Raw genomic sequence first — 16,857 nt, 5'->3', positions numbered from 1 at the left:
TTACATTCTTGTCATACTAAAGTTTTAGAAATGTTGTCAGCTTTTATACTTTTTTACCAAAAGCAAAAACTTAATAAAAGTACTAGCACAGTTGATCAAATGAAACTACTATTTACATATTTTTGCTTCTGCTTTTCATTAATCCAATTATTATTGATTTTATTTTTAAAATAGATTTGTAGCAATTTTTTTTAGAAAAGAAGTTACAAAAATTCAGACTAAGAGCATCTTTTATTTCAGATATGGTCAAAGCCCCAAAACTTTTATTCAATAGTAACATAACTCTCTATAGTGAAACAGACATAGAATCTGCAGATCTTCTCATGCACACTATTAAAGTTTAATATTAATTAATTTTTATCACTGAATTTTATAGTATGTAACCAAAAGCCAGGAAACTAATTGTGTTCCTTGATTTGTCAATTTTATATTTAGCAGTATATTCTAAATACATAAGTAGAAATAGAAAGGCAGTTTATTTTCTCTTTCTGATAAGATGACTGCTTATATATTCTGGAAAATTCTCCTCATTTAAACTCCTGAAGTGCTGGATAAAATACCTTAAAAAGGTACTCAACTGTATATATCAACTGGCAAGAATAAGGAAAATCCTTATTGGGATTTTTAATGAAAATGAGAGCAGGAATCTAGAGAAGTAGATAAGCTCCCTGAAGGCAGAGGTTGTGCTGGGGAAATCTGCCAGTGAACTGTGAGCTAGTTCTTGGGATTTTCCATTTACATGCTTGGTATGGGAGACAACATCTAAGGCTCACAAATGGTAGAGAATGCTACTTCCCAGTAAAAGACAAAATGACAAAAATAAATTCCAGCCTGCAAAGGGAGGTGGAGAGGAAACCTTTCTGCCTTGGCATTGGCTCTGGGTGAAGGGAATAAAAAATTAAATGAAAGGCTTTCCTGAGCATTCACAACATAAGTCAGGCATCAAGCAGGTTTGCACCTTGAATTTGTATACACTTGTGTGATCCCAAAGAACAAAAACAAGTAAGAATTTAGTTGGTAGTTCCCAGGTGCCTAGTGAAAGCAAATGTAAATCATTTTTGGAAATATAAACTATTATGCAGATTTTCAAGAAGCACCAAAGAAAGTTTTACAGACATGCTCTTACTGTCAAGAAGCAAGGCACCGTGAGTGAAAGAAGTGGAAACAATACATAGCAGAACTAGACTCACAGAGACTTGGAATTATTCAATATGACATATATGCATGTTTATATGGTTTTAAAATTAAAAAGAGAGTTGATTGTTAAGGAACGAGGCATGCTACAAAATGACCAGACAGGTTTGAAAAAGAATCAGTAGTACTTCTATAAGTGAAAAAAATATATAAACCATAAACTCAGTAGGTGGTTTACTAGCAGATGAGATATCTAAAAAGAGAATGAGGAAATTGGGAGATGGATTTGAGGAAAACATGCAAAATATAGAATGGAGAAAAAAAGAGATGACATATATAAAAAAGAGATTAAGATATAGAGGACAGACAGAAAAGATATGAATTTGTCTAATCAAAATCCCAGAAGTAGCTGATAGAGTAGGGAGAGGCACTATCCAAAGAGACAATAGCTGAGGATATACTAGGATTGATTGAACATATGAATTCACAGATTTAGGAAACAACAAATCCCAAGCAGGCAAGTATAAAGAAATTCTTACATAGATACTTCTTAAGGAAACTGATGAACGCTAGAGACAGAGAAATACCCTGAAAGCATCCAGTTCCTTATTTACGAAGGAACAATGATTAGATTACCTAATGACTTTTCAACAACCACCGTGAAAGCCATAGGAGAGGGGAAGAATATCTGCAAAATGCCTAGATGAAAAAAAACTGTCAACTTAGAATTTTATACCCAGCAAAACTATTTTCCAGAAGTGAGGGCAAAATAGACATTTTCAGACATACAAAAGCTGAGTGTGTTTTCCACCAATAAATAGGTCCTCACTGAAATAATTTCTAAAAGATGTAGGGAGAAGAAAAGTGATCTCAGGAGAGTTTCTGAGATGCAGAAAGAATTGGTGAGTAAAGAAAATCTAAACAATACTGTCTCTGTAAAACCAAAGTTGTAATGTCAAAATTGTAGGGTTAAAAAAAGCTGAAATATTGGACAAAAATAGCATGTATTTTGGGAGATCGTAGGAGGTAATGTTCAGAGGCAGTGTTCCTCAGATTTTAACATGCACACAAATCTTGATTGTGCAAATTACCACAATGGTTGAAAAAAGAATAGAAAACCCAAATGGTCCTATAACTGGTAAAGAAATTGGTCAGTGAGTAAAAATCTTCCTGCTAGGAAAACATTTGCTGCAGTTTTAAGAATGATTGCTGCCAAACATTAAAGGCATAGATAATTTTAATCTTTCACAAACTAAGAGAACAGTAAAAGTGGGATTATTTCCTCCAATTCATTGTATGAGGCTAGTACTATAACCTTGATTCCAAAAACAAACAAAACAAGTATGAGGAAGGAAAATTATAGGCCAGTTTCACACGTGTGAAATTTTAATATCAAATTTATAAAACCAAACCTTATATTTTTTTTCAACACATTTAATAGTTTGTCTCATTATTTACCTTGGCCTTTTGAGTGGTTTGATCACAGGTCTTTAAGATAATTTTGCAAAGGTGAGGGAAGAGTAATGTTTTACTTTTGTATCTCCATTTCATGGTTCTTTGCTGTTCTATAATTGGTCTATTGTTAGCCATAGATACTGCTATTCCTTTTTTGTCAGCTTACAGTATATTTGCTTATAAGAAGATGGAAAAATTAAGAAATGTCACTGTAGGTTTTTCTGTATTTAAAATCAGTTTCGATGACTAAATGGAGTAGGTGGAAACTTTTATTATGAATATAATAAAATCTCAATTTTTATTCAAAAATTTCACCACTAATCTTTCAGTTTCATAACCCTTTTAAGATCTTTTTTTTTTTTTACATGAACTATTTAGGATAATAGAAAAGTCTCATCAGATGTCTTTATGTGTCATGTCAGGTTTTCTTTGGAAGTGAAACTGAAAACTCTTCTGATGAATTAATTTTTATATATTTTGAACTAGAAGAAATGCTATTCATCCACTATCTTGAAGGCTTTATGGAGTATTGGAATATGAAAGATTTGCTTGTTGATGTGATACTTAAGTGCATGTAATATTCATTAAAAAGATCTCTCTTTTGCTTCAATTTATTTCTCTTTTCAGCTATCTTGTTTCTTTTGGCTTATAGCTGATTTGTTGATCAGTTTTCTAAGCTTGGAAATCATTTTTGATTCTTCTCTATTTTGACCTTTTTATTTCTTGTTTCCCACAAAAATCCTATAACTTTTCCTTCAAAATGACCCTTGGATTTACCTTTATTGTTCCTCGTGCCATCACTCATATTACCTTATACATGCATTGTTATTAGGGTTTTCTTAACTGGGCTGCCGTTCTGCAAGTTCTCTCTTCAATTTTATGCATATTCTGTTATAAATAATATGCAGCCTCGTTAAAAGGTAACATTATTGCTCTGTTCTTCTGTTTCAGAACTCATAGTGCCTTTTTCCCCAGTTAATTATTCAAGTCCAAATACTTTCTTCGCTTTCAGGCTTAGCTCTGTTTTCTCCTGTCATTTCTCTCCAGTTACCCTGATATTCCACCTGCTTTCTAGTCTGGTGAATTTTCTTTGACTCCCCTACAATTATGTGTACTTTCCCGTCCTCTGATGCTCTGCCTTATCGTGTTCTCCCACCTTAGCACGCCTCCTCTTTTCCGCCTGTCCACGTCCTGCCCAGATTGCTTCATTCTCTGAACGTGGCACTGAAACTCCCTTGCAGAGAACACAGCACTGAGTGGTCTCTGAGTTTCCCTGCACGTCTGCTGTTTTTCTACTGGATGGAACCTCTTAAGGTCATCCCTGTTTGTTTTTCCAGCCCTGTTGTCCTGCCTCCTCCCCATATCCATAACAGTATGAGGTATAATAATAGTCTCACAAGTATATAATTCATGCTTCTGTCTCTAGCATTATTCTTGAGATTGATACTCCCAAATCCAGGAAATATCTTTGGTTCATCTTTTAGAATTATTTTGTTTCAGGATGAGATAGATATTGGGTTATTTGTGGGAATAATGATTCTGTTTATATTTCACTCCTTACCATGTCTGCTGCCTTTCTTCTGACCATTTTGCTTTCTTTGAGACCTCTGTCCAAATCTAGAGGAAAGTTTTCAAACGTCTCATTAGTAATTCTGACGCTAGTGAAGCGGAGCATGAAGGTCTCAGCTAAAAGACTTTCTCTTTGAATTTTCTTTATTCATCATACATGATCCATACTTTGGAGATCTTTTGTTATTATGACAAAAAAAGATAAAATTTGCTGTGTAACTGTAAAGGGTACAGCTGAGTTTGATTTCTTCTTTCAATTTTGGTACATTCACAGTTGTGAAGTATTTGGGTATCGAGGATGACTTAGAGGTCTCAGGTTTGAACCTTGACATTCTCGTTGCCTACTTGCATTCCGTGGGTAAATCATACGAACCCCGGGAGCCTATGTCCCTATTGGCATGAGTTAATAATACCTATGTCACAACGTTGTTACAAGATTTGAGATAATGGATGTGAATTGTTAATTGCTAGATAACCATCAGTTGTGGTTATTTATTGAACAGGGAACTCCACTGTAAAGCTATACCATAATTTAGAAAACATTATTTAGGATTTATTCATAAGAATAGATTTATTAGTTTTTTTCACATAGTCACTCAGCATATGTGGGAGTAATTTCAACTAAAGTTATATTTCTATTAGTAATGAGAATCTAACAAATGAAAAACTATTTCATAAATGAAATGTTGCCATTTTCTTAGCATTTATAAGACGTTGATTTGTATATTACCTTAAAAATAACATGCCAAATGAACATGTATTTCTTTCTTATTCTTTGTCTTCTCTTAACTAGTCAAACATTTTAGGTTCTTAGCAAGCCTTCTGTATTTTACTTTAACAATCTTATACTAAAATATACATAAAACAAGTAATAAAACATTTAGATTGCCTGGTATGGTAAATGCTATATACACTTGAGCTATTTATGTAACTGAAAGGGAGAGAAGCCCAGCTTCTAACAGAGTTAATATAATGTATTACTAAGGTCTCAGATTAGCTTGATACATAAGTGAATGTCATTTCTTAACAAATATTTTATCGTAAAGCATAAAATATGTCCAACAGTAGGGAAATGCATCTACCAAAAGACCTTCCAGGTTGAGGCTGGTCTCCCCCAGTCCATTCTCCACACGACAGCCAGAGTGATCTTTCTTAAGTGCAGGCTTGATCGTGTCACTTCTAAAAACCTTTCAGTCCATTCCCCTTGCTCTTGGAATTCACTTTCACATGGATTTATCAAGAGGAAAGTACTATTTTGGGTGCTGGGGGTAGAATAGTGAGCATTCAAAAAGAAAAGATATATTGTTAGGTTGGTACAAAAAGTTGCAGTTTAAAAGGTTAAAAATTATTGCAAAAAGTGTAATTACTTCTGCTTCAACCTAATACATACAAACTTACAAATTCAATAATGTGGATCTGGTCTTCATTTAATGTGGCCTGATTCCTGGGTTTATGAAACCTGGGAATGAATGCTGGCACAGCATAGAAATTCAAAATGCCTTCCTTGCCTCCAGTAATGTCTGATGAGCAACAGCCATTTGTGCCTGCCTGTCCCTGGTGCCCTCATAACAAGGTCACTTTTTCCTTATCAGGTGGGTTTTTTGTTGTTGTTGTTTGTCATTTAATCAACAGCAGATCTTGAAAGTTACTCTGTGGAAATATTTTTTGTCTAGTAGAGACTATGTTTGGGTCGCTCACCCGGCCTCAAGTGCTAGCCTCGCCATGTTGACTCTAATACTCATTACTCTTTAGTCCCTGGAAATCGTCCCTGACAGGACAGACTTTAAAAAGGAAAAAAAAATTTTTTTCTTTACTGTAGTCTTTCCAGAAACACATTTTATTTATTAAGACATAATTCTACTTCTCCTGGGCAATTTGCCACTAGAGGGTGCTAGACATTGCAGTAGACCTCAAAGACAGCTACTTTTTGGTGATGCGAGAAAGGGGGAAAAAGTTTGATTGAGTCATGTAAAAGACTCTTAAAAAATATGATGACTTAGTCATCGTTTGTCATTTTTTTCTCTTAGGTATTTGAAAAGTAACCCTATTAAAATAGTACTTTTAAAAGCATGTGTTCATTAAATTGTCAAAATTGTCATTCAAAAAAAGTTTATAACTTTGCATCTGTGTATACCCACTCCACCCTGCTTCAGTGTAAGCCTACAGTGTTTATGGAGCTCGGAGAGGTTAAATGATTGTGATGTTTTACGCCATAATCAAAAGAGGATTCCATATGAAGATGTTGGTTGCCATTGTCTCCCTGGTGTAAATACAATCCAGTTTCTTACTGACGCTGTCTTAGGTCATGTTTGCTAGAAGCAGAGCCCGGGACAGGGATGTAGCCACGTGGTTTATTGCAGGACGCTCTCAGGCGAGAGTGAGGGAAGCAGCCAGAGCCAGGGGAGAGCCTAAGCAGCCTGTGGTCTGCGCTGGGGTCTAGATTCAGCTTGAACCTGTGGAAGTCTTGGAGCAAGACAGAGGAGCAAGCCTTTTGTACCCATTAGTCATGGGCTGCAGGCTGCTGGGGGGTGGGGTGGTAGGGAATGGTGGAATGGAACCTCCCAGGTGACGTTGTAACTCTCTACCTTAGGCCTTTCCCCAGAGAAGAGGGCAGCTGTGGGCTGTTAGCAGCTCGGTATGGGTGTACCAGCCTGTAAAGGTGTGACTTGGGAGGGCACCGTTCTTTGCATCTATGACAGGTGGTCGTTAATGCTGGTCATTAAGACATAACTATTCAGCTAGGAAAGCAACTTGTTTGTTGAGGTATAAACAGAACAATTTAGGAATGTGCTTCTTGTCCTTATTTCTTTGTTTTCCTGCATTTTTCTGTCAGTGAGATCCTCTGGTAATCACACCCATGGTGGTCATTTCCAAGTCTAGATCTCACAGTAGGACATGGTTTCCTTTGCAGCTTTTTATTCTTTCCTGCTTGACCAGAATCTAGTTTTCAAGTCATTTGGGTCCAGGGGTAAGAAATGGCCCATTTTTCACATGGATCACCTATATGGAGATAGAAGTTGGCCTCAGCCACAAACGTACATACATGTAATTATGAGCTGGCTTAATGCATGTTGTCTTAGCTGTGTCTGAGACCTCAAAAGTGGTCAGCCAGATCATTACACAGTTAGTCCTTAATTATGCAAGCTAATGCTGTATGCACAGTGGAACCCATAGATAGTTAGTCCTATAACTATATTTCATTTTCAACCTTCTAACATGTTAAATCTTTTCTTAGAAGCTGTCACTGTCCATGAGAAAATGTACTGATTTATGTTCCTGATTCAACTGCACAACTGTTTTTGACTATTAAAGTAGTTAAGCAATGAGTCAAATGGCCCTGGTTAATTTAAAAACTGAAATTGGATTAGATCTAGAATGCTGGCACTTTTATGATGTCTTTTCCAGATCTTCTCTATTACGTATCTTCTAGAGAGGATATAAATGTTTATGCCTAAAGCAAATGGCCTGCCTCAGTCTCTTTCATAAAAATTATTGCCTATGATTTCATATGCTTTTACTGTCTATTTTGTTTACTTTTAGCATATATGCATTGAATCAAGCATGTTTTGGGTTCGTATCTTTTCCTTATGTGTTAGAAGAATAATTTATTTTAATCAGTTTACCTTTATTAACTGAGAAATTTTGTTTTTATGATTTTACAAGTCCTGGCAACGGTAGCTAATGAAAAAAAAGTTCTCTCCTCTTTTATTTCAAAATTATGTTGAAATACTTAGTTTAATCGGTTTTTTCTTTAATATTTGGAATTTAGTTTGCAATTAAAATATCTGTCATGTAAAGGAATTTAGGAATCAGTGTTTCTGTTTGATAAACATAAAAATCAAGTACATTTTAACAGTGTTTTAAATTTTACCGATTTTCAGAGATTTAAAGGCGTTTTCAAAGATAGGGGAAAAAGGAACCTAAAAAATAAAAAGAAAACAGAACAAAAGCCAGATAAAAGGACAGTGAAATCAATATTATAGACATCGGGAATGAGACAGTTGCTGTGAGTGAGTCTTAAATTTAACTCTGAGGTTACTAAAAGGTAGGAATAAAGGGAAAATTCTTTGGCCTACGTAATTTATTTTTTTAAAGGAAGGCATAGAAATTCAATAGAACAGTGGCTTTCAAGCTTTTTTGACTATTACCCATAGGACGAAACAGATGCATTTTTATATTGCAGCTCAGAATGTGTGTTTATGTGTGGGTATAGACATATAGACAGCACACGTTTCTCCACTAACACTTACATAATGTTTGTTATGTGCTAGGCCCTATTCTATGCTTATATTAATTTATTTAATCCCCAAACCATGTGATGAAGGAACTATCACTATCCCTAATGAGGAAATTGAGACACAGTTATGTTAACTATTTTGCCCAAGGTTTCTAAATAACATATCCAGGATTCAAACCCAGGCAGTCTGGCACCAGAGTCTATTTTTAACTATTCTGTACTGTGCTTTTTATCCCCCCTCCCATGTTCCAAATTTGTTTACAGTTGTATAACGTGTGTGTGTGTGTGTGTATGTGTGTGTGTGTGTGTGGAGAGACAGAGAGAGAGAGAGAGAGAGAGAGAGAGAGAGAGAGAGAGAGAGAGAGAGAGAGAGAGAGGAAGGAACAGGGATGGAGAGAGAGAAAGGGAGTAGGGGGAGGAAACAAATTTCATGAAACATTTTTAGTATATTTGGTTTTATTTTAGTTTTTTAAAATGTTGGTTGGACCCACTAAATTGATATCATCATCCACTAATGGGTCACAGTGCACAGTTTGAAAAAACTGGTCTAGAGACACTCACAACAAACACTGAAGTTATCAAATGGCTCCCATATCATGGACATTAAATAATACGAGAATAGCATTTTTGACAAAAGATCCTGTTCTTGAAAAAACTGTTTTATTTTATGTAGTCTCTTTAAAAAGTGACACACAGAAGATTAAACCTCAATTTACTAAAAGTATTTCTGAGTAAAATTGAGCAATGTCTGTGGTCCAAGTGAGGTGTTCTTTGTTGATCTGTCTTAACACAGGGTGGATTGTAGAGAATTATTGGGATGGACAGTAATGTTTCTTTTCCATTCTGACGTCTAATTAATCAGGTTTCAGATGAGTCTTTAGAAGTTCCAGATTATGGTCAGTTTCACCATTGCGCCCCGAGTGTTTTCGTTCTGTGGCCTGGCTGTGCTGTAGTAACACTGATGTGAAGCTGCTTCTCTGAGAATCCTTTTGATGATGGTGGCTTTCCAGGGGCTTGATATGTACTCTTCTCGCGTCACTTACCATGTACATTCTGCTAGCCAATTTCTAAGGGCAGGACAAATGGAATTTAGAGTTCCATTTCTGCCACTGCTGTCGTGGGGCAAATGAAGTTCTACAGGGGAAGAGGGAGGGGGAAGGCAGGTGGACTGTCAGTGCACAGGACATATCACATGTGGAAAGATAGAAATCTTTCCCCAAGTTAAATTATATATGAGGAAGGGATGTGGCCAGGCGTTGTAATTAGTTCTTACATAGTTGTGGCAGATGACAAAGCAGTGGCCATATATAGATGTCACTATGTTAAGATATTTTCCTGTTCTAGAATGGTGACAGCTAAGTTTTTCAAGAAACTTTCACCAGGGAATGTTGCCAGGAATCATGTTTCATACACAAATGAAGAGGAATTACTTCATGAAAGCTCATTGTTCCTTCCCTAACTGGGAAGAATTGGCTGTAGCTCTGGACTATGGATCTGCGTTGCTGGTTCCTTCAACTTTAGATCAAACTTGTCAACTGAAAAGAGGTGTTTCACTCTATGCTGTAAAGCTCGTTCTTTGGTCTTTTCCTGTTTGCCAGCTTGTTTGTTTGTTGTTGTTTTTTTCCTGAATTCAACATTATTTGAGTTTCCATGATGTGCCAGTTCCAGAGTTACTGGCTAATGATACAAAGTGAGTAAAATCAGAAGTAATCCATGATGTTGTGGAATTTACAGTCCAGTGGAAGTGAGATAATGAAGCAATCACACAAATAAATGAAAATTCATGTTTCTGATCATTTCTGTGACAGAGAATGCATGGTGTTATGAGAACATAAAATTAGAGGAATTGTACTCGTCTGAGATGTCAGGAAAGGCTGAATGTCTGAAGGAATTAGCAAAATGAGATGGTGAGAAGATAGAGGAAGGTAGGTAGAAGCTAGATCATTTAGGTAAGGATTCTCTTTATCTTAAGAGCAATGGAAAATCCAATGTTTTGAGCCAGAAGGGTTATATTTTTATCAACAATTTAGATGACAATACGAAAGATATATTTACCAGATTGAGGGTGAAAGCAGCTAGGAGGCATAGCTAGTCTGGCTGCTGGTCAAGTCACCCTTCAACAAGATTCCAGTAATCTGGAAGGATGAGAGGGGTGAATTCCAGCAGTGATGAATGTGACCCTTTAGTTAGTGGAAAACTCTCATATGACATGAGTCGGTGCTGTGGTTAATCCAAAAACACTGGTTAAAGGGGAAAATTATTTCAAAAGGATATATAAAAATACATACTTTGAACATACTACTTTTCACTTAAAACACATAAGTATATATTCACAGCCAGTCTGTGCATGTAGGCACAAGACTCTTTGAGAATAGTTTCTTAAACAATGGTTTATTTTGCATAAACCACACTTGAAATGTATCACCTAAAATTAAGTTTCGGACTCTTTAAAGTGGAGTGAGATGCAGACACATCTGAAGTACTCTGAGTACAAAGTCCTTTTAGATGTTTTCTAATTTTCTCCCCTAGCCTTTTACAGTTGTTTCACCCACACTTAATTTTTCAGCAGTTCCTTTTAAGTGTCTTGCTTTTATCTAGTTCTTCCAAAGCTTTCAACTTCATTTTTTTCTTTTCACATTTATGTTTCAGTGGTTATGTGATATTTAGTTAAATTATGTAAGAAGAAGAATATATACGACAGGCATAAACAGGTAAGGCAGTGAGTATCAGTGACTGATGTGAAGCAGAGCTGAACTGCATGGGGCAGAAGTGCACAGGTGAACAGTTACAGGCGTACAGTGTGTGGTGGTGTTTTATGGAAGGAAAGGGGATTGTCACTCAGTCCTGGGAATTGTCTAACTGGAAGTCACTAAACGCATGTTTGCCGTTTTTCTAAAAAAAGCGTAGTTCAAGTACAGTAGTTTATGCTGCAGGTTTGGTATGGATCCACTTGTGTGTACAGTGTGTAGGCAGTGTGTAGAATGTATACACTTTTAAGCAGCATTAATAAAAGTCAGACAGGAAACAGTGGCCTTACAGTGCTTGAGCCATTCAGAACTCAGTGAGAGCATCATATTCTACGTGAGCTCTGTAATAAAGGAAATAAACCAGAGGCCTTCTAGAACAGCGGTTCTTAATCTTTTCCTCCAGAATAATGTATGTAAACATATACAGATTTTGCATGCATTTAGTTTACAGCATCGTAAGTTGATTGGTTTTATAGACAGACTAGAAAAATATTTTTAACCAATTGATCTGATCATTTAAATGCAAAGATTAAAGGCCACTTCCTAAAATTTTTTTAATGAATGCAAATTTTAGAAATAAAATGAAAATATTAGTTTAATTATGCTCCAAATAAATTTCAAGGAGAGAGCTGCTTTTGTTTAGCTTGAAAAGGTATTTGAAATTGTGCAGTGGCTTTTGACAAGGCAGGCAGCACGCATGCCAACTTGTTTTTAAACTGTCTGTTTTAACTTTTATTTATTATGACAACTAGTGCTGAAAACCTGATTCATGGTGATAATTGTGGCAAATGGAGTAAGAATACCACATTTGGAAAAACAGAGATCTACTCCATGGAACGAGACGTTTTCCCTGACACTGTTTAGTTCATTTTACATTATTTCCTTTATCCTCCAGCCGTTGAGATCATTGTCAGCAAGGTTTGTCAACATTGTGCTATGTAAGGTAGCATAGAATTATAAATCCACGTTTCAGTTTGAACAGAAGTAACCTTCATGAGATATCTGTAGTTTTCCTCCAACCTGTAAAGTCTTTCTCCCACTTTGGAAAAGTTGACATAGCTGCGTTGCTCCAATTCTCTCTTCTGAAAGTGCTGTGTTTCCGAGAGCACACAGGTGGTCAGCGGAATCCAAAATGGAGTGTCCGTAGGACCTAGAGTTGAAAGATTTACCTCATTCATAAGGTCACAGATGTCTGTCAAGCTAAGTCAGGGATTAATCCTTCTTGTCATTTATTTATAGAATTTACTTTCCCTCAGTCTCAAAATAAGTAGAGTCAAGTGCTGCAAGGCTGAGTCCTCTGGAAAACCAGTGAACCCCGTGCCCTCTTCTGCTCACATTTTTTGACAGAGTATCTTGTGAAGTCCATGGCTATGATGAATTTGATAAGATACACAAGACTTCTGTGAAGATGGCTAAGAGTATTTGAGGCCACTGCACATTGATGCAGAAATTAGAGTCTTGCTAAAGCACGAAGCTTAGTCTCTTTAGCTAGGCGGCAAATGCAGATGTGTTGCCAGACATCCGTTTTAGGGGTGTCCATTTAGGGGTACTGTTTTTCATCTTTTCTGGCCAGAAGAGTTTTCACCATGCGTAGCCTTTGCAGTTCCCAAAAGATGCTTTCAAAATAGGAATTCTTTAATGACATCAGAACACACATAATGAGTGAAAGCCAGGAACTGGCTGCACTGAAAGGCAGTCAGTCCGTTCATCTAGGTGCAAACTAGAAGGAAGTAATATTGCCACCAATTCCTGTTTCAATGGTCCCTCTTAAAATATGGGAAAACACAGGCAATTGTGGAGTGGGTGGCCCTGTTCAACAGAAGGACTGCTTCCCTTTCTCTGTGTGCCGCTCTGCAGACCAGCTTCACCAGGCCTGGGGAGTGGTTTTTCAAGGTCTCTCCAGTAGTCAAAGTGTTTTCTTCCCCCTTTGCGGTGTGATAAGCAGCCTATGGGTGCTTCCGAAACAAGGCTGCTTGGAGGCAGCTGTGTTTCAGTTAGGCAACCTACTTATAAGTAAGACCCTGTTTGTCTGAAATATTTGTTGTTTGGAACGTTGTGAGGCTCTCCTTGAATTTTGTTGACATAAGTATCTATTGGCACTTACCACAGGCAGCTTGAGTTAGTCATGGCAATTATAAAAGTAAAAACAAAAGATTTATGAGCTTCATCAGACTTCTTCCCCTGGACTTTTCTGATAGATAAAAATAATTATATTGGCAAGATATGTAGTCTTCAGCTCAGATTATTGGAAAACTTGTGGATATCATCATGTGGCAAGTTTATTTGACCATACAGCATCTAATGTGGCAATAAGGATGATTTCTTATTTGACCACGTATGTTAGCATCCTACGTTCATTTATTTGGAGTGAAATACAACATTTTTTAAAGTAACAGGAAAGAAATCAGAAAATATTTCCCAACTCATAGAGCATAACAGTGGCGCCTCCTACTGGTGAGAAGTCTCAAAGTCATTTACTTTAAGATTGGTTTAAGGAATAAAAGGGCATTTGGCATAGATGAGATGGCATGATCATGTTTTTAAGTATTTAAAAAGTTATGGAAGAAGGGTAATATTCTTTTATGTAAGCCCAAAGGGTATAGAAGGACCAACAGATGAATATTATTTTTAAAAGGCCAGTTTCCAGTCAATATAAGGTATATATTCTAATGTTTCGATCCCCCTACCAATGAAATGGGCTACTTTACAGAACTTTCTCCTTTTGAAAGTAGCAGCACCGTGTCTTTGCCACCATACAATACCTAATCTGCATTGTGACTTCTGTTGAATGGCTGTCTCCTAATTTATTTGCCTATGAGGTCATTTACTTAAGGGAGGCAGCTGGAGCACCGCTGAGAGTGTCGGCTCAGGAGTCAGGCTGGATGGGCAGGGGTGACCTTGGGCAAGTGACCCAGCTCTTCTCCACTTCAGCTTCTTGGTCTGTCAAATGGAAGTAACCCTCCCCTCTCACAGGGATGTTCCAGGAAGCGAGTGAGTTCGTATCTCTCTCAAGTGCTTGATAGGTACTAGATGTCAGGCACTCAGTCTCCCGCATGGTCACCTGTGCTGAAAGGCAGCCGTGAGCGCTAGGAAGAAGCTGAACGGCATCTTCCGGTGGTGATTTAGAAAGATTCTCTTTATTGGAGAGGATAGATAGATCCAGAGACTCTGGAGATAGGACTCTCAAGAGGGCAGGCATTTCGGGTAGGCCATGTTCATAAAGGGAACACAAGCCCCATACTTGTCGAGGACTTGACTTTCTCCCGAGTTTCTATGGGGATTACTCTGTGGAAGATACACTGCATTGGAATGTTCTCTAGCTTCATTTCAGTGCTGCTGAATATGTTAACTTGTTAGGCTCTAAAAGTTGTCTTTTCTTTTTTGGTTCACTCATGCCTTATTAAAATCTCAATCTATAATTACTTTATTTGCAATGATATAAGATACAAACATTTTGTGAACTTTTTCTGTATTCCAGAATGTTCTCAGTGTCATGTGGGGTCTCTGGTCTGGCTCCCCACAGGAATGCAGGACATGGTGAGGCCAAAAAGGAACACCCACAGAGCCATAGATAGGGGAGTCATACCACTATATTGCCGCTGGCTGCTGGGTTGGAGACACAGGAAGCAGGAGCCACACGATCCGCAATCTGATGTCCGTTTCTCTGCCAACCAACCAACCCCCCAGCATAGCCACGGCAGTTATATCAGTGGCCAATGGCTAACTAGTTACAGCTGATGGCCAACTAGTCACAGCTGATGGCCATCTACTACCTGAGCCAGCACCTTTCCACGTGAGGCCAAGAGCCTGGAAACTGCTCTCTGGGATTCTGCCCCCACACTCAGTATGTTTATGGTGCTGATTTCATTAAAACCCAGAGCATCTGATTTCTAATATTCGTGAGGAATTGAAATTTTTATTCATTTATGGTTAAGAGTGTGGTCTCTGGCGTCACACTACTTGGATTTGAATCAGTTCTGCCAGTTCTTATCCAAGTCTTTTGGCCACTTCCTTAAGTATTCCGAATCCATTTTCTCATCTGAAAAATGCGATCACTAAAAGTTCCAACACTGGTTGTTCCGAGGGTTAAGTGAATCGGTATGTAGCACCGAGCCTGGCACAGACGAGTCCTTAGTCAGCGCTGGTTTCCCGCCTTCTCGGAAGTATTGCAGTCGTTCACTGATCTGTTGTGTATCATGTGTCTGTTCTAATTTACTTCCCAAAGTGCTGAACCGAATAATGTACAGGGTACAAGAGCCCTTCCTTCAAAGCTCTCTTATTCCAGTGGGTGGATTAGAACAGAATTGTGTGCTAAATACTGGAGAGGTGTGGGCAGAGTATGTGGAAACACTGCTCTGGGTCAGACTCAGACTAACTCCGGAATGGTCTGATGAAAGGGTCTAACTTCAAAAGTGAGGCTGGGCTTAACCATCCCGGGCCGTGTTTGCATTTTTAAAATGGAAGAGAATTTATACCTTGTACGGATGAATTGGAGTCCTACGCCTTCCCTCTCAGTGTTTTTCCCTGCCCTTCCTTCTTCCTCTTCCTCCCACCTCTTCCTGCACTCTCCCCCTTTCTCTAGGGAAACAAATGCCCATACCTGCACCACACACAGGAATTACCCAACTGAGACCTTATGTAGGGAGAATGCGGTGAGGCTGACCTGCTAAGCTGTGAATTACGGCCCAGAGATGTAAGGGGGCTCTGTCAGCTGTCTGCACACTTTTTATGGGAACAGTTTGCTTGCAATTTAAGATCTTTTCATGTTTTTTTTTTAAATCTGAAGATTTTGTTTGTTTACATAATGTCAGCGTATGTTGCTTATATTACTTTTTAAATAAGTATGGAGGAGTGCTTGCGGTACTTGATTCATATGTGTGTATGAGATTCTTATTAAGAACTGTTTTCCTTTGTTTGCCTCAGTAGCAAAACCTAGAGGTTTTATCTGATGTCTGAAATGCCCTGGTTGTTCCAGAAATGGACTGTGGTTAATTGACCATAATAACAGCTAGTTTCCTACAGCTAAAAGTATTGAGGGGAGAATAGCAGTAAAAGAGTGAAAGCATAACTTTGTTAACAGTGGTTAGATATGCAAATACTGAGGGTTGGGCCTAGAAATAAATATATTGGGCATAAAATTGAGAAAAATCTGTCAAAAGAACTATTTGAAACAGCACTAAGTATACTTTTCCATTCAGAGTATTTTTTGGTGCATTGTGATGTTCAACTTCCAATAAATTACCATTCTGCCTGTGTGACATTTTAATTCTTTTAATTATTATTTTTTTCATTTTCAGCTTACGGAAAAGTGTTTCTCGTTCGTAAAATAAGTGGTCACGATGCTGGAAAGCTGTATGCCATGAAAGTTTTGAAAAAGGCAACAATAGTTCAAAAGGCCAAAACCACCGAGCACACACGGACAGAGCGACAAGTCCTAGAGCACATCAGGCAGTCGCCATTTTTGGTGACATTGCACTATGCCTTCCAGACAGAAACCAAGCTTCATCTCATTTTAGGTAAGTGTCAGCTGTCTGCAGACTTTTTATGGGAACAGGTTTTTAGGGTGTGAGGGTCTTGAGTTACTGTAGTGCACTCAAAGGGTACCATACTTCAAACTTAGGAGAAATGCAATATTTTGACTTTTATGTTTCTGTGTGTGGTAGCATTTCCTTGAATATCATGATTTGCTCTGGAATTGGGACCTCCCGACCTGCA

The 16,857-nt window shown here is 37.8% G+C and overlaps 1 protein-coding gene across 3 annotated transcripts in view; it reads left to right on the top strand.

Moving 5' to 3' along the window:
* RPS6KA5 (ribosomal protein S6 kinase A5) overlaps positions 1 to 16,857 on the top strand; it is a 152,643-nt gene that overhangs the window by 55,677 nt on the left and 80,109 nt on the right. For 2 of the 3 annotated variants that reach the window (XM_019745027.3, XM_019745046.3), the window contains exon 3: positions 16,440 to 16,658. In XM_019745027.3, the coding sequence (XP_019600586.1) occupies positions 16,440 to 16,658 (219 nt within the window). Of the gene's footprint in view, positions 1 to 16,439; positions 16,659 to 16,857 lie in introns of those variants that run through there. The other variant, XM_019745062.3, reaches the window with a different exon arrangement.

This window comes from Rhinolophus sinicus, chromosome 3 (assembly GCF_057876585.1).
Source record: "Rhinolophus sinicus isolate RSI-liver-muscle chromosome 3, RSI-T2T, whole genome shotgun sequence".
Classification (NCBI taxonomy): Eukaryota; Metazoa; Chordata; class Mammalia; order Chiroptera; family Rhinolophidae; genus Rhinolophus; species Rhinolophus sinicus.
This window is presented reverse-complemented; position numbering and strand designations above follow the sequence as displayed.